Raw genomic sequence first — 19,471 nt, 5'->3', positions numbered from 1 at the left:
AAGAGGTGTCATTAATCAAGTGAACTGCCCTTTTCTGAACAGCATCAAGAATTTTAGGGAGGTCTGAGGTGCACCACCCAAAAACATGAAGAAAGTGTTCCAAGGTTGGCTGGATTTGGGATTTATGCAGGGTAAGTACCTAGTCAGAAGAGAAGTACTATCTTGAGCAACAAAAAATGGCAAGTTTTTTGAAAGCTGATGATACTATAGAAGTAATACGATTATACCAGAAAAGGTTTGGGACTAAGAGTCAGTTCGAGAAGAGAGATTTAGTCATGACTGTTGAGCTGTGCATTATCAGAAGTAAGCGGAGAAGATGAGGTCTTTTTCGTGAGAAAACAAACAAAACTGTTTTGAAAGCAAAGCATGGAAAGGCTTAGTGTCATTGATTATTCATAATAGTGCTTCAAGGTATAAACAATGCCAAGAGGAAAAAATAAATATACTAACATTTTACTGGTTTTCTACCAGGCTTCTTCACTCTACCAACCTCAACAAGTATGATTACGTTAATTTGCCAAAGATCTGGGAGACTCTCATTTTGAGACCTGATAGCCTGACTTCACCAGATTAACTTTATAGTTATCAGGGGCCCATAGAGGGTGCCCTGTAAGGACATTAGTTCTGTTAGTTACAATTTGAATAGGTGGAATTCCACGAGGACTGGCTGAACAAATAAGAATGGCCAAGTAATTTGTGACTTGGCCAGCCAAATTATATTCTTTATTGGCTTAAACCAAAACAAAATGATAGATCAACATGATGAAAGTACTGGGTAGAAAACGAACAAAATATTAGTAAGTTTAATAAATGTATTTTTCCTCTCTTGGTAGTGTTTATACTATGAAGCACTGTTATGAATAGAAGCATTGAAATTGATTATGTTGTTTTCACCCCAATCAAGGATACTCTGGAGATCACTATTCAGAGCAGTTATAAATCTTGAAGCTTCAGATGTTTTAGCACTTGCAAGGCTTGTCATATGATTAGGATGAGTAGAGAGTGCTGTCATCAGCAAAACTATGAATAGGGTTTGCAGTTAGTGAGAGCAGGTCATCTATATAAAACAGGAAGAGGGTGATGAAACAGCCTTGAAAGAACCTGCATTAACAGAAATATCTGAAGAGAGTACACCATCTACCATTAAATGTGAGGATCAATCTGAGAGAAAAACTGCAATCCAGTTACACTAGGATAAATGCATTTCATACGATGGTAATTTGTAAAGAAGCCCTTGATGCCAGATCCTATCAAAAGCTTTGGAAATGTCAAGTGCAATGGCACAGGTTTCACCAAACCTTTTCATCATTCAGCGGTACATGATGTAGGCCAGGAGATCTCCTGTGGATCTAGATTAGCAAAATCCATATTGGTGGTCACTAACTAGACAACAGTATTGATAACCTTCTCCATTACTTTGGACTAAATTGAGGTGAGAGAGAGAGCAATAGGTCGATAGCTTGATAGTAAACATTTATCATCTTTTTTTAGGGAGGGGGATTGGCTGTATATGGAACTGTTTCCATGCTGTAGAGTGAATGCCAGCCAAGTACAATTCAGTGTATAGGTGATAAAGAACAGGTGTTAATTCAGGAGCACATTTCTTGAGTACAATAAGTGGGATTCTATCGGACTGGCTGAGCAAATAAGAATGGACTGGTGATTTGGGACTTTGGCCAGCCTAATTATATTGTTTATTGGCTTAAACCAAGACAGGATGATGAATCAACAATGATATTTCATACCTCCTGGGATATTGGTGAACATTCAGCTACTGGGATGGATTTCAAATCAGTATCAGTAGAATTGAAAATAGGCACCATCAGCATAAGAATTCTCATAGAGGGGCTTAGACGTTGGTTGTACATGCTTACTAAATAACTTAAGGAAATTACAACGTACAATAGAATATACATTAAATTAATCTTTAATATACTTCCAATATTTCTGCAACGTCACGTTGCCATCTTCAAAGGAACTTACAATAAAGACACGTGCACGCAGGCACTAAACACAGTAAATGAGAAACAAAGTGAGAAAGCTATGGTTTTCCTAAAAGTCCTGATGATGCCCCCTAGCGGACTGTGTAGGTATTCTTGGTCGTTGGGCTGAAGATCTCCTGATGTAAGCCTCCCAAATTTGGGGCAGTCTCATGCAACCAAATTTGTTGAGGTTTGGCATGTTTCTTAAGGTTGAGGCTGATTCCATGAATAGTCTTTCAAATTTAAACTTGCACGGAGTACTATTGTGGCTTTCTTCCACCGTATTCTGTGGCGTGTATCCAGAGCATGGTCTGCAAGACCAGAATGGCTGTACTGGTGAAACCGGATGTAGTCCCTGTGTTCAGAATTCTGATATTTGCTGTCCTGCCTGTTTGGCCAAAATAGGACAACTTACAGCTGCAAGGGACCTGGTATACACCAGGTAGGTCTAGGGGGGAGTGGTTGGTCTTTAGTGGAGCGGATAAGGAATGCCAATTTTTTATATGGTCTGTAATAAAAGGTCGTCATGTTTTTTTAGGATTTTTGTAATTTTTTTCGATTCAGGCACTTGTTGGAGAGCTTTTCAGTACGTTAAATCACAGGCTTTGGTCAATTTTACATGATATCTCGTGCAATGCGGCTGATAAAGAATTCGAGAAAATATGGGGTCGGCATATCAAACAATTAGAGAAATTAAAAAAGAACTCGACCTCCGAACCAAAACTCCCAACCAACACGGTAGTCAACCTTTCTTCAGTTACTCAGAAACCTGAAGCACTCAACACGCTTTCACATTGCCACAACTTCACCATTGCTCCCAGGAAAATACCGGCCGAGGATATTATGGATCCAAATTGAACGCGGGATCTGCCACCTTCTAAACCACATCGCCAACAATATTAGCCTGGTTGTAGCTTGTGTTCTCTTCAAAACAAGACCACCAAAAACCAACATATCCAAGGAGTATAAAGCGCTGCATGAAATGAGAAAAAACAAAGGATTAATAATCACCAAAGCAGATAAAGGAAATGCCACCGTAGTACTCAACCAAACGGATTACACAGGTAAGCTTAATGCTCTATTATTAGATCGGGCTACTTACCTCCCCATTGAATGCAATCCCACCAACTCACAAATTAGAAAACTCCACAGGCACCTTAAGAAGATCACTTCTTGGCCTGTGGAAGTTAAAACAAATTAAAACCATATAACTCTATATCCCCCCCCCCCCCCGTATATATGGACTCCCAAAAATACATAAAGAAAATGTGTCATTACGTCCCATAGTGGATGGCATTGATTTCCCCACATACAAATTAGCTAAACATTTGGACAAAGAGCTCGCACGCTATACTGGCAACACACCATCACACATAAAAAACTCAGCTCACTTCAAAGCCAGCATAGAAAACCTTACACTCCAACATGCTGAGATAATGGTCAGTTTTGACGTCTCCTCCTTATTCAGAAATGTCCCACTCAAGAAAACCTTGAGCTAATCCAAGCTAAATTTCCTCATGATATCTCAGCCCTATTTCAGTTCACGATGAACTCAGGCTATTAAATAATAATATTTGGTTAACCGATCAAGTGTTGATCAATATTTTATTAATTAACTGGACCAACTAGTTTCGCCACACTTATCTGTTGGCTTCTTCAGGGCACTAACATATAGGTTTAAACACTCTCACAATTATGCGTAACTGCAAAACTGACTAGAATAATTACAAATAAAATAGTATCGAATGTGAGTGAAACACGTATCGCGTGTACAAGATCAGCTAGCTGTTGCTGAGGAACCTTCTGTAGTTTGTATTAAAGTTCATTTCTTCCGTTTTTTAAGGCTCTGATTAGGGTTTTCCATATCTCTGGCAGTATTAGGCCTTGATTTCTGTTAAGGTTCACAGTAGAACGGGTGACTGTGGCTGCTTCTTTGAACATTCTTGAATGGTAATCTTCCTCTAAGTAGGGGGAATAGCTTTTGTCCCACTCGATGACATGGTTAGTTGTGGAGAAATGAGACGATAGCCCAGAAATGTCCTGTCTGTTGTTTTTGACATAGCCAATGTGCTCCTTTTGCCTGATTTCGAGGCTTCTCGAAGTCTGTCCGATGTAATTAGAGCCACATGAGCATGGAATATTATAGACTCCAGCATATTTGTAGAAAGGATGGTTGTCTTTTGGAGATCTTAGTAGTTTACAAATAGTATCTATAGGTTGAAATGCTACTCTTATTTTGAGTTGTTTGAGGAGATTGGCGAGCTTGTTGGAGATGCCACTTACATACGGAATTGCTATCGTTTTTATATATTGAATGTCTTCTTGTTCTCTTTGTGGTGGTTCAGAGAAAAGGATTTTATTGACTAGTCTTCTTGGATAGCCGTTCAAGTACAGATTGTTGGAAATAAATTTTAACTCATCTTGAAGGGTCTTGTTGTCCGTTGAGATGCAAATAGCTCTTTTCTTTAACATGTGTATAATGCTGAGTTTATGTGATATGTGGTGAGAGGAGTTAAAATGTAGGTAGCGACCTGTATTGGTGGGTTTTCTGTAGACCGATAGATTTAAACTGCTGTCAGTTTGTTTTTTGATTAAGATGTCTAAAAACGGAAGTTGTTTTTCTCTTTCAAGTTCCAGAGTGAATTTAATAGAATGATGGAAAGCATTGATCTTTTTGAGAAAATCATATATGTCATCTTTGTTGTTGTTCCATATGATGAAGATATCGTCCACGTATCTAAACCAAATTTTAGGTCTAGGAAAAATTTGTGATAGGATTTTGTTTTCTAAGTCTTCCATAAAGAGGTCAGCACATGAAGGTGAGAGTGGGCTTCCCATTGCCAAGCCTGTTAACTGTTGATAGATTTTATTTTTCCAAGAAAAATAATTGGAGTTTAGGCAGTGAGCAAACAATACGGTTATATCTTGTGGGAATAAGGTACTTAAGATGTCAATGACCTCCACTACGGGAACGTTTGTAAAGAGAGAGGTGACATCTAAGCTGGCTAGAAGATCATTATCCGATATCTTGATGTGTTTTAGCTTTTCTACGAAATGTCCAGAGTTTTTGATGTAACTCTCTGAGTTGTGGATGTATTGCTGTAGGAGTTTCGAGAGATGTTTTGACAATAAGTAGGTGGGCAAGTTGATTGCATCAACGATTGGGCGTAAAGGAATACCCTCTTTGTGCACTTTTGGAACTCCATAAAGTCTCGGAGTTAAAGGATGCATCGATTTTAGTTTTTTAATCAAGTCTGTTGGCCAGTTAGATAAATTGCGTAGTAATTCGTTGGTATCATAGTGATTTTTTAATGTTGGATCTTTTGTTAAAAGACGGTAAACAGACAAGTCAGAAAGTAGATGGTTAACTTTGTCTTCATAGTCCTTTGAGTTCAGTATCACAGTACTGTTTCCTTTATCTGCTTTAAGTACTATGATGTCTTTGTTGTTTTTTAAATCACGAATAGTTCTTTTATCCAGTGATGAGAAGTTTTGTTTTGTGGAATAGAGCGCGGAAAGTATTATGCAACTTTTTAATCTTGGATCATTTGCTGTGTGAGGCGGTAATAATGAGATTCCTTTTTCTAGACTACAGACGAAATCTATCTTGGGAATCTGTTGTGGAGCTATTGCATAGTTGAAACCCTTTTTGAGAATGTCGATTTCAAGTTTCTTTAAGATGTGGTTTGAAAAATTAAGAATAACTTGGTTGTCTGGTAGAGAAGGTTTAGACTCATTGTGGGTAGTATAGAGGTGGTTAAATTTTTTAATCTGGGTCTGTCTGCTTTTGTTAAAAGCTTTGGTGAAACTGGTATTGATCATTTTATCTAACACTTGCCAAATTTCCTCATCTAAAGAGCTGGATAGATCCATGAACAGAGGGTATTCCTTTACGCCCAATCGTTGATGCAATCAACTCGCCCACCTACTTATTGTCAAAACATCTCTCGAACCTCCTACAGCAATACATCCACAACTCAGAGAGTTACATCAAAAACTCTGGACATTTCGTAGAAAAGCTAAAAAACATCAAGATATCGGATAATGATCTTCTAGCCAACATTATACTGCCTCACACAGCAAATGATCTAAGATTAAAAAGTTGCATAATATTTTCCATGCCCTATTCCACAAAACAAAACTTCTCATCACTGGATAAAAGAACTATTCGTGATTTAAAAAACAACAAAGACATCATAGTACTTAAAGCAGATAAAGGAAACAGTACTGTGATACTGAACTCAAAGGATTATGAAGACAAAGTTAACCATCTACTTTCTGACTTGTCTGTTTACCATCTTTTAACAAAAGATCCAACATTAAAAAATCACAATGATACCAACGAATTACTACGCAATTTATCTAACTGGCCAACAGACTTGATTAAAAAACTAAAATCGATGCATCCTTTAACTCCGAGACTCTATGGAGTTCCAAAAGTGCACAAAGAGGGTATTCCTTTACGCCCAATCGTTGATGCAATCAACTTGCCCACCTACTTATTGTCAAAACATCTCTCGAAACTCCTACAGCAATACATCCACAACTCAGAGAGTTACATCAAAAACTCTGGACATTTCGTAGAAAAGCTAAAAAACATCAAGATATCGGATAATGATCTTCTAGCCAGCTTAGATGTCACCTCTCTCTTTACAAACGTTCCCGTAGTAGAGGTCATTGACATCTTAAGTACCTTATTCCCACAAGATATAACCGTATTGTTTGCTCACTGCCTAAACTCCAATTATTTTTCTTGGAAAAATAAAATCTATCAACAGTTAACAGGCTTGGCAATGGGAAGCCCACTCTCACCTTCATGTGCTGACCTCTTTATGGAAGACTTAGAAAACAAAATCCTATCATAAATTTTTCCTAGACCTAAAATTTGGTTTAGATACGTGGACGATATCTACATCATATGGAACAACAACAAAGATGACATATATGATTTTCTCAAAAAGATCAACGCTTTCCATCATTCTATTAAATTCACTCTGGAACTTGAAAGAGAAAAACAACTTCCGTTTTTAGACATCTTAATCAAAAAACAAACTGATGGCAGTTTAAATCTATCAGTCTACAGAAAACCGACCAATACAGGTCGCTACTTACATTTTAACTCCTCTCACCACATATCACATAAACTCAGCATTATACATGTTAAAGAAAAGAGCTATTTGCATCTCAACGGACAACAAGACCCTTCAAGATGAGTTAAAATTTATTTCCAACAATCTGTACTTGAACGGCTATCCAAGAAGACTAGTCAATAAAATCCTTTTCTCTGAACCACCACAAAGAGAACAAGAAGACATTCAATATATAAAAACGATAGCAATTCCGTATGTAAGTGGCATCTCCAACAAGCTCGCCAATCTCCTCAAACAACACAAAATAAGAGTAGCATTTCAACCTATAGATACTATTCGTAAACTACTAAGATCTCCAAAAGACAACCATCCTTTCTACAAATATGCTGGAGTCTATAATATTCCATGCTCATGTGGCTCTAATTACATCGGACAGACTTCGAGAAGCCTCGAAATCAGGCAAAAGGAGCACATTGGCTATGTCAAAAACAACAGACAGGACATTTCTGGGCTATCGTCTCATTTCTCCACAACTAACCATGTCATCGAGTGGGACAAAAGCTGTTCCCCCTACTTAGAGGAAGATTACCATTCAAGAATGTTCAAAGAAGCAGCCACAGTCACCCGTTCTACTGTGAACCTTAACAGAAATCAAGGCCTAATACTGCCAGAGATATGGAAAACCCTAATCAGAGCCTTAAAAACAGAAGAAATGAACTTTAATACAAACTACAGAAGGTTCCTCAGCAACAGCTAGCTGATCTTGTACACGCGATACGTGTTTCACTCACGTTCGATACTATTTTATTTGTAATTATTCTTGTCAGTTTTGCAGTTACGCATAATTGTGAGAGTGTTTAAACCTATATGTTAGTGCCTTGAAGAAGCCAACAGATAAGTGTGGCGAAACTAGTTGGTCCAGTTAATTTATAGAACTCAGGCTATTTCGTTTAGCAGGGAAAATTCTAAAAACAAATAGAGGGGACAGCCATGGGTTCATCACCCTCCCCACCCCTGGCCAATTTCTTTATGGAGACCTTTGAAGAGAAAGCCTTAAACTCTGCCCCACAAAAACCAACCATATGGCTTCGCTATGTTGATGATGTGTTTGCTATTTGGTCACATGACTCTGACACACTCCTCTCCTTAACACACTTAAACAACCAACACCTCAGAATTAAGTTCACCCTGGTAAAAGAGGAAAACAACAGCCTCCCTTTCCTAGACACACTAGCCACCCGCCAGCCTAATGGAACCTTGGTTTTCTCTTTTTATAGAAAACCCACTCATACAGGGAGATATATTCAGCAACAATCCCACCATCCTCCCTCACAACAGTATGGAGTTAAGACACTATACAACAGGGCTAAACTAATCTGTTCAAATGACAATGCCCTAACCAATGAACTAAATCACATCCTCAACACTTTCTCAGCCAATGGCTACCCCCCCAATCCAAAAAATATTGAAACCAGTAAACCACAACAAGGATTACTCCAAATCCATCACCTTTCCCTACATCCAAGGCACCTCGGAAAAAATTACAGAAATCCTAAAAAAACATGACGACCTCTTGTTACAGACCATATAAAAAATTGGCATACCTTATCTGCTCCACTAAAGACCAACCACTCCCCCGCACCTAACTGATGTATACCTGGTCCCTTGCAGCTGTAAGTTGTCCTACTTTGGCCAAACTGGTTGGACAGCGAATATCAGAATTTCAGAACACAAGGACTACATCCGGTTTCACCAATACAGCCATTCTGATCTTGCAGACCATACTCTGGATACACGCCACAGAATACAGTGGAAGAAAGCCACAATAGTACACCCGTAGCAAGTTTAAATTTGAAAGACTATTCATGGAATCAGCCTCAGTCCTATGAAACATGCCAAACCTCAACAAATTTGGGAGGCTTACATCAGGAGACCTTCAGCCCAATGGCCAAGAATACCTACATAACTTGCTAGGGGGCACCATCAGGACTTTTAGGAAAACCACAGCTTCCTCGCTTCGTTTCTCATTTCCTGTGTTAGTGCCTGCGTGCATGTGTCTTTATCGTAAGTTCCGTTGAAGATGGCAATGTGACGTTGCCGAAATATTGGAAGTACAGGTAACCCTCGTATAACGCGGTCTACAAATTGAAATACTCCTTTATCTTGCATATATTTTTCAAAGCGCTACTTAAAAATGAAATTTTATCTTCGTTAAATTTGCATCTGCCCATATTGCACATGTAGGTATAAGTAGCGTATTTATATTAGGGAAAATATCCCTTAGCACACATGTACGTCAATTGTAACTCACCCTTCAACAAGGTGAGTTACAGTTACTTGCTAATTCACCTTATTGAACATTGTCTTCGTTTTCTGCCAGGAACGCGCATTAAAAATCATAACTGTGTTAATCTCAAGCTGAGCACTTTATTTTTTGATGAGTTACATACAATATGTAATGCTTTTTTTTTTTTTTTTTCATGTGAAAAAATTTATTTTTATAGTAATGGCAATATGGTTGTAAACTAAATTAGTGAATTAATTGATGGGGAAATAGATTTAAATGAGGAGGAACTAGTACAATTAATAGACGAACCAAATGGCGGGGAAAGTTCTGCTGAAGATTCTGATTGCGATGCATCCGTTGAAGAATTCAGTTTAAAGAAATTAGCAGAAGGATTGAACTTGGCAAGAAAGTTATTTTATGGATAATGATCTCACAATGTAGTGCCCCGGAAAATTCACGAGACAATTGGATATTTGTTTAGCTCTGTGTTATGAACTTAGTAAAAAAATTGCAGCATAGTGGTAAGCAAGGTCTTATTACTGACTTCTTGATAACCAAACCAGCCGAAGTATGCAATATCATTATGCAAATGATGTCCAAGAGATTTCAAATGATGACGACGTCCGGCCACTCGTAAATAAAGAACGTCTGGGAAATGTTAATTTTGAAGAGAGTGATGACGATTAAAATATACACTTTATTTTATTTTGCCTAAAACATTTATACATTATATGCAATGAAGTTTACGTACAATTTATAATTTTATACTATGTATTTGTTTCATAGTTTATATGGTTTCTTAACTTACATGAATTACCTGAATTAAATAAAAATATATTTTTTGTTGGATATGTCATTGTTTATATAATCTTAAAAAAAAAAAAAAAATTTCTGAACCTAACCCTACTTTCTCTATGTGATCTGAGTCTCGCATAATGCAATTTATATAACACAGCATTTCTATGGAACCTAACATTTGTGTTATATGAGTGTTACCTGTATATTAAAGTTTAATTTCATGTATATTCTATTATACATTGTAATTTCCTTAAGTTATTTAGTAAGCATCAGCATAAGAAAAAATGTTATTACATGATACCTCCAAGGACTCATTTTAGGAGGGCACTCTATTCCACTCCACTATACACATGTAATTGTCTCTCACTACACAAAACTACCATCAGTCATCTTTTGCCCACCACTACCACCAACAGTAGTATTCTTTTGTCTGTAAACGTATGTTCTGAAGGCCAATTTGCCTGTATGTGGGATGAAAAACTAGAGTTTCCTGGAGAGAAAAAAACCCTGCTACATCCATATAAGATCGGCTAACCCACCTTCAAATGAAAAAGCTCATATAAAGATTCATCTCATAACAATGAGAATCGAACTTAGGCCTTTTCCAGTCGAAGGGCGCAATATGGTGTCGTTTTTTCCAGTTTGTATTCATTGGTAAAGAAGTTACACTAGCAAAAGAGTACCATATCAACATAATAGTAGACAAAAGAAGAAGAAACAGGTGCGATTCTGCTAAATAATAAATATATTATTATTGTTATTCTTTTACGGTATCTCCATGGAATCCAGAGACTCATCTTGGGCCACCCAAATTAACAGTTGTACAAATCCTATCAAACCTCCTTGAATCCATTCACTCTCCACACAAAAAATCTGGTCTGTACACTCTTACTAACCACAGTCCTACACAACTTCCATAGATGGCCCCTAGGTCTGTATATGTCATATATTGAAAAGTATATTTTTATATAATTATTATTTTCGGACAGTACTGATCTAGGAAAGAAAGGAGTAATTATTTAATATTCGGTACAAAACATGACGATAAACTTCATGATTGTCAGGCAGTTTCAAGTAGCGGTATGGACATGTTTTAAAATGGTGAAATTGGACAGGGAAACTATTGGTGCCTATGGTGCTTCATAAGGTCCTGCTAATGAGTCATTAGAGAAGGGCAGCTGATATAAAGAAAAATGAAAGATGATCCTTGGAGTTTTAAACAGCAGTGTAGGAAATGAACATCAGGCATGAGCAGTATTTTGGAAAAATTTGGAGAAAAGAGCACACAAAAATGGAACACAATGCAAAATTGCAATTAAAGAATCTTTTTCAAAATTTCAAAAAGTGGCACTATAGCGTTATAGGACAACAAACTATCATTGAAATTCCCAATTATTAAAAAAAAACACAATATAATAATCAGGAAATTGCATAAAAATGATGTAATAATAATTACCATGGCTATCAGACCTGTTTAAGTTCGGTCAGTGTAGAAAGATCTCTCTTTATTTAAGTGCTCTATGAGGAATAAATCTACTTCTATATAAAAGCTTAGTTTTCTTTCAAAAAAACTGTTTGGTTGTGACGGCATGTTCTGCTAGGCTAGACTGTTCAGATCCATGGTAAAGGATATAAGATTTATGTTCCTCATGGCAGATATTGCTGATCTGGTAGATGCCTGGAAGACTGAGTGGAGAAATTTGTCTACTTTATTATCTTCATTTATTGGAAAAGCTACTTCTCACATCAAGTAGATTTTCCAGATTTTAAAACAAAACTTTGTAATCTACGTTTAGAACCTTTGGATATTTTATTTAGTATTTATATAGTATCTCTTTTCAGAAACATTCCTTTAGCAGATACTATTAATTTACTTAAACAAGATTTTAGCCATGATATCAAACTTTTTGACTTTGTAATCCACTCTGTTATTTCAGCCTACAAGACAAATTATACCAACCAGTTGATGGAGCAGCCATGGGCAGTCCTATCCTACCCTTGCAAATTTGCACATGGATCATTTTGAATATCATCTCTTTAAAAATGCTTCTCCTAAACCTACAGTATAGTACAGATATTTAGATGATATATTTGCAATATGGAAAGGTTCATCATCAGATTTCAAACTATTGATTTGAAAAATAAACATGATTTAACCGAGAATTCACTTTACTTTAGAAGAAGGGGGGAAAAAATTGCTAGTTTTTTTTTTAGATAGTTTAGTTCTTTGTCAACCGGATGGTAATTGACAATTTTCTATTTTTAGAAAAGAAACTCATACTGATCGTGATATCCATGCTAATTCTCATCATCATCCTAGTCAAAAAGATTTGAACTTTTAAAACCCTGTTACATCATGCTCATAAAATTTGTTCCACTGAAGACTTTTTATAGCAAGAATTGAATTATATCAAATCTGCTGTTATAAAAAATCGTGTTAATGAATATTTTATTAAGAAAACCTTTAGTAGCTTTAGACAGCCAGTCTCTAGATCTCAGAAATATCACTCAGATTCCACTCTTTTATATTCAAGGAACTTCTGAACGTATAGCTAAAGTTCTAAAATCTCTTAATATCGTAGTGTCCATTTCATCCTGTCAGGAGGATTTCTACCTTGCCTTCTTCACCTAAAGACAAGCTGTCCCCACTCTATCTTCTAGGCATCTACCAAATTGGTAGATGCTATGCTCCTGTGGTTTGTCTTACTTTGGACAGCCTGGCAGATCTGCAGCTGTCTGTTATGAGGAACATAGATCTTATACCCTTGATCATGAACTGGAACAGTTTGGCCCAGCAGAACATGCCATTGCAAGCAAACTTTTTTTGAAGAAAACTAAGCTTTTACATAGCGCTTATATAAAGAGAGTTGTGAGACCTTTCTATACTGACCAAACTTAAACATATCGGATAGCCTTTGGTTATCCCTTTTATGGGAAATATCATTACATCATTTTTATACAAATATCTGATTATATTATTGTATTTTATTTTTTAGAATTGGGAATTTTGCCACTGTTTGTTGAGATGTTAACACTATAACAGCATTTTTTTGAAAATGATTCTTTAATTGTAATTTAATATTGTCTTCCATTTTCAATGTAACGAGGATGCCTAAGATCTTAATCCTCTTCACTCTGCCTGGGAGTATAGGTCTTCCACCATCATTTTACATTGGACTCTGTTTTTTGCTTCTCTTTTTATTTGGTTCCAGTTTTTATTTGCTATTTCTTTCAATATTGTTCTTTTCCATGTGTTTCTCTTGGCCTTTCCTGTCTTCTTTTTCCCTGTGGGTTCCAACCTAGAGCCTGCTGTACTATTATTTTATCCTCTTTCTTCAACACATGACCCAACCACCTCCATTTCCTTTTGTGTATCTGTTGCAACATTGGTTTCTGATTTGTTCTCTGCCATAGTTCTTCATTTGATATTTGTTTTGGCCAATATATTCTCAGTATCGGTCTTAAACGTTTGTTTAAGAAAACCTAGATATTGTTAACTATCTTTTTGTTTAGCATCCACGTTTATGATCCATATATAAGTATTGCCTTGACATTTCAGTTAAATATTCTCATTTTAGTTTTTATAGACAAGTTCTTATTTTTCCAAATACACCCAATTCTCTATTTACACGGTAGAATGGTTCCAGAAAAAAAAAAATCTGTTGCAACATTGGTTTCTGATTTGTTCTCTGCCATAGTTCTTCATTTGATATTTGTTTTGGCCAATATATTCTCAGTATCGGTCTTAAACGTTTGTTTAAGAAAACCTAGATATTGTTAACTATCTTTTTGTTTAGCATCCACGTTTATGATCTATATATAAGTATTGCCTTGACATTTCAGTTAAATATTCTCATTTTAGTTTTTATAGACAAGTTCTTATTTTTCCAAATACACCCAATTCTCTATTTACACGGTAGAATGGTTCCAGAAAAAAAAAAACATGTAAAAAAGAATACAGTGCATATGAAAAAATAGAAGAATGGTTCCAGATGTGAAAACCCAATACGAAACAATAAGTTCTTTTCAAACAAAATATATAAAAATCACTGAATAAAAGTCACATTTCACGTTTTAATTCCTTTGAAAATCATGTTTTTGGGTGTCATTTTGATGGATGGATGTAAGTTTAGTTTGGCAAAGTGTAAGGTTATGCATTTTGGGGTGAAAAGATTATCAGCAGTATACCACATTGGTGGAACCATACTCAAGGAAATTGATGAAGCCAGAGACTTGGGAGTGTTAGTCGATACGGAAAATTAAAAAAAAAAGATAAGGATCGCCATTTGAAAAAATTCAAAGCTCTTTGACAACATAACACTTCTTGACTGCAAGAATGCATAGTGGTGAACTTACTGTCACAAACACTATCAGAAGATGAGGGCATAATTTTGCCATCACTCCCAAAAAAAAAAAAGTACCAGTTCTGAAATCACTAGCATGGAACACAGTATCTATGATCTCTTACCCCAGTGGCTAATAACATTCTTCTTGATGTGGGCAGTATTCTGACAAACAAACCTTCTAAGTATAGTATTCCATCTAAAGAAATATTGGCACTCAAAAAGTTATACAGGCACAAAAAAAAATATTATAACCAAAGCTGATAAAGGAAATACAACTTTTGTTATAGACGAAACAAATTATAACAGAAAAATGTAGCATCTCCTTAAGAACTTCTCTAAAGTAAAAAAGTATATAAATTATTAAAAGAAGTTACATCTTGTCCCAACAATGATATTATCAAAAAAAGCTAAAACCTTTTCATGCCAAACCACCCAGGATATATGTTGGTCCCAAAAATTACAAAGCTAATAATCCCTTTTATGCAATAGTTGACAGTATAGATGTCCTCACTACCTACAACCTGGCCAGACATTTATCCAAATCACTTTCTCCCCCTCACAGGAAACTCTCTCTCTTTTATTAAAATTCCCCTTCACTTTAAAACATTAATAGAAAATTTATCCCTGGCAGATTCTGACATGGTCAGCAGTGACATTACTTCACTATTCAATAATGTACCTTTGGCAGTAATCCTTGACATTAAGCCATATTTCTCCTCCAATTTAACTGACTTATTCAAATTCACCATTCATTCTGGTCACTTCTTATGGAAAGGAAATATATAAACAGCTAGATGAAACTGCTATGGGTTCCCTCTTTTCTTCTCACTAGCCAACTTCTACACAGAACATTTTGGAAACCAATCACTGACACAGCTACATTCAAACTAATGGTCTGGCTGTGCTATGCTGATGAGGTGTTTGTTATTTGGCCTTATGGCCCCAGACACATTGGATATATATTTGGTACCTCTAAAGAGCCATTATCCTAAAATAAACTTGATAGAAAAAGAAAGTAACAATTCTCTCCCCTTTTTAGATATACTAGTGAGAGAAGACTTCTTAATGGTTCATCATTCTTTTCCATTTACCGAAAACCCACATGCACAGGAAAGTAGTTACATAATCACATCACCACCCATCCCATCAGTATGGCATCTCCAAAAGAGTTACTGAGCCAGGGCTATTTTTTCCAATGGCACATCCCTTGAAACTAAGCTCAGGGACTTTCACAACACCAATTTAGCCAATAGCTACAACCCATATAAAAATAGATAAACTACTTCATACATCTCCCATCTTTTGTGCAACCAACACACAGGTCACAACAGAGCTATTCCCATACCATATATCAAGGGTACATCTAAAATGTTAGCTGAAGTTCTCTACATATATGATATCCATGCCACTTTTAAACCACTCATTCAACTATCTACCTTCATTCATTCTCCTAAAGGTCAACTTCATCCTCTTGCACATTCTGGATTGTATAGTTCCTTGTACTTGCAGTGAGCCTACTTGGACAGACTGGTAGAACAGTTAACATTTGCCTTGAAGAACACAAAATTTACATCCATGATCATCTGTATGGCAAGTTGGAAATAGCATGCTGTGAATACTCTTTCACATAGGATTAAATGGAGGAAGACATTGGTATTACATAAAAGTCATTATCAGTCTGAGAGACTAATTTTAAAATCAGTGTATATTAGAAGCACTTTCCCAATCTCAACGTATGGTATATTAATTTGCCCAAGATAATCATTGATACCAGATAGCCGAACTAAAATGCTATGTTAGGACATTAGTTCTGTTGTTAGTTACAATTTGAATTATTTCTGCTGATTTAGTTGGCCTCATGCCAGTGTGTGCTTATCACAGTTTTAATTTGTGCTCTGATGATGCTGGGTAGAAAACCAGTGAACTATTAGTATGTTCAATAAATTAATTTATTTTTTCTTCTCTTGGTGTTCTTACCTGTGAAGCACTACTAAGAATAATCAACACCTCCTAAGCCTATCTATACATATACAGGAAGGCCTTATTTTACGCTTCCACTATTTATGAAGATTAAAATTAACAAGCATTTCAAAATCAACAGCAAAAAATGTAAACATATAAACAACACAAAAACAAAAGCATAAATGCTGCATGCCAGCAGTATTAGCAATTGTCTTTTGTTTTATATTCTGTGGCATTTTGGTAGAGATTATAAAACAGTTTATGTTCATCATGCTACTTAAGGACTGCTAAAAAGTGCAAGTTTTAATGATAGCATTGAAACAGTAAATCACCTAAATGCCACCTAAAACGTAGAGCTGATTTGGATATCTTCCTTAGCTTAAAAAAAAAAAAAAAAAAAAAGCAGAAAATCACCACTGAGTAAAAAATGGAAGTAATTTGACTCATCAAATCAAGTGTCATTCTGGTGTTTGTAAAGCATTAAGGTTGACACCTTCTGCAGTTTCAACAAGAGTAACCAATACAGATAAAGCGTTCACATGCAGGAATTGTTTCAAATGCAAAAAAAACATCATATTCAAGGAGTGAAATAATGGAAAAATTATTAGTGCTGTGCTCAGTTTATGAATAGTGGGCTGGGAACCTTGCCTCTTCATAAAATGAGGTCTTCCTGTAATTAAATGAGTTGGTGGTGGTGGTGGGGGACAAACAAGTAACTTTTCTTAATCTTTAGAATTATTACTTGCCACGTAAGTTGTTCTTGTTGCTTATAATGACACATTCTTTTATATAATTAGTATAAATGCCTTGAAAAATGGATTTTTAATACGCTTTTCAGTATATACTTTATAAATACTTATCAGCACATTATGTAGATCTTATGTGACAGAAAATGGCTGTGTATGTTTCAACCCCCTTTTTTTTTTAAATATGTGTAGGTACTCTCATTTGAGGAAATGAAAAATTGTGAAAATGGATTGGCAATTCATAAGCTTGTTACATGTTCTACTCATACTGAGGAAGTGCTCAAGTATTATTGCCATACTTGCCAGGTAGTGTAATATTTTTTTTCCCCTCTATTCATTTTAAATTAGCTCAAGAATTCATCTGTCTGAGCACAGTTTCAGCAGAATTGTTATTATTTTCAGATTCCCATTTGCAGTGAGTGTATAGCTGTAGATCATAAACAGCCTAAACATCATTATGAACGAGGAACAGATGTAGAACCTAAACACAGAGATGAACTTCAAAACCTAGTGTCTGAAAGCAAGAGTAAAGTTCAGTTTTGTGAAGAAGCAACTTCTAATCTAGAGAACTGTCTTTCGGATTTACAGTTACAGAGGGATAATGCAAAATCCCACATAGAGGTAAGATAAAGAGAGCCATGTTTATTTTTATTTTTTTTTAATGCATACCTTTAAAATGTAATTCTTGCTAGGTATTATTTTTTGGAAAAAAAAATCCTCATAATTTCCCAAAAAGAAAAGGCAGGGGATTTTTATTTAATTTAATTAAATAAAAATCCGCTGCCTTTTCTTTTTTATATAATTTTGTTTAATTTTTTATATATTTGTTTCTATTATTTGGGATAATTTATATTTTTTTAAAACAGCAAATCCAAATAACAAACATATGTTTAGAATCTTGATAGGTAACCAATTTAGTTTTTTTTTTTTTTTTTTTTATATTTATCCCCCACACGCACACAAAAGTCAGAAGAGCCTATAGCAAACAGATGCCTTGATGTAAATGTGTGAGGGCAGGGTTGGGTATCGAGTAATCTGTTGATATTCTTCTTGAACTGTTGAAGATTGTAGCACTTTGGAAATGCTTAATGAGGGAGAAAGTTCCACTGAATTAAGTTGAAAGGAATAAAAAATGCCAAGAAGTAACAGATTTGGTGAGTGTGCAGTTCAACTGTAAAAGAATGTTGAGCAGCTCTAGCATGAGTTGATGTAGATCTATCAGAAGTTGGAGGTATAAATGATGCTGGCTCTGCTGAACAAAGGCCATGAAAATATTTGTAAAAGAGTCACAATGCAGAAATTTATCTTCCATGGGAAATTATCCGAAGAGAGTCTATAAAAGAAGTGTCAATTATCACCAGACTACCCTTTTCTTGAACAGCATCAAGAATTTTTAGGGAGGTATTAGGTGCACCACTCCATACATGAGAGCAGTATTTCAATGTTGGTCGAATTTGGAATTTATACAGAGTAAGTAACTGTTTAGCAGACAGATACTTTCTTGACTGGTACTTCTTTAATGCTCTTATTCTGTGACATAATGTAAATTCTGTGATAAGTTTTATTTAAAAACCCAGGATGGTGGGGGGAACCCTGTTTGCTTGTGTCAGAGATCAAGGAAACCAACTGGTGAAAAAAGGGAAAATTTCCTATAGTCAGCAATTAGAATTGAACCTGGCAAAAGTAGCATTTATAAGAAACCTTGTCAGCTACATAGGCACTAGAATTATTATTATAATTAGTAATTCATTTTAGAGGACAAGGTTTTCCATAGATCAAATATATGATTTAATTAAGAACTTGTAATTTATAGATGAAATGAATTAAAGCTGGTTATTAATGTTTTTAATAATGGCTTTTGATGGTGGTGAGAATACCAGATTCCAGCAAAGAAGAGAAGTAGCAAAAAACTTTTTCTCTGATAGCAAATGAAATGGATCTCAGGGAAATATAATAAATTTTCTTGCGAATGGAATGGGAATTTTTTGCAAAGTTTTAAAGGAATTTGCACCAAATATGAAAAAAAAAAAATTCTAGTGTTGTTAATGAAATAAAGAGCCAAAAGGCTTCACTTTGGCGATGTAAAAATTATTTAAATTAAGGGGATATTTAATCCCACATTATTTCAAAGCTGAATAAGAAACTCTAAGATAGAAATCAAAGGGTTTCATGCCAAATATAGCAAGCTATAAAAGTTCGACGAGTCCAAGCGTAAGCAAATACCTGGGTAGTACAATACCGGGCAACTCATAGTAAAGGT

General features: G+C 35.6%; 1 protein-coding gene across 2 annotated transcripts in view; it reads left to right on the top strand.

Moving 5' to 3' along the window:
* Positions 1-19,471, top strand: part of LOC150104731 (protein meiotic P26-like) — a 298,850-nt gene that overhangs the window by 50,221 nt on the left and 229,158 nt on the right. For both annotated transcript variants that reach the window (XM_090395315.1, XM_090395314.1), the window contains exons 4-5: positions 17,404-17,517; positions 17,614-17,832. In XM_090395315.1, the coding sequence (XP_090251441.1) occupies positions 17,404-17,517; positions 17,614-17,832 (333 nt within the window). The remainder of the gene's footprint in view (positions 1-17,403; positions 17,518-17,613; positions 17,833-19,471) is intronic.

Source organism: Typopeltis vanoorti, chromosome 7 (genome assembly GCF_054136105.1).
Source record: "Typopeltis vanoorti isolate ZY-2024b chromosome 7, IOZ_Tvanoo_1.0, whole genome shotgun sequence".
Lineage (NCBI taxonomy): Eukaryota > Metazoa > Arthropoda > Arachnida > Uropygi > Thelyphonidae > Typopeltis > Typopeltis vanoorti.
This window is presented reverse-complemented; position numbering and strand designations above follow the sequence as displayed.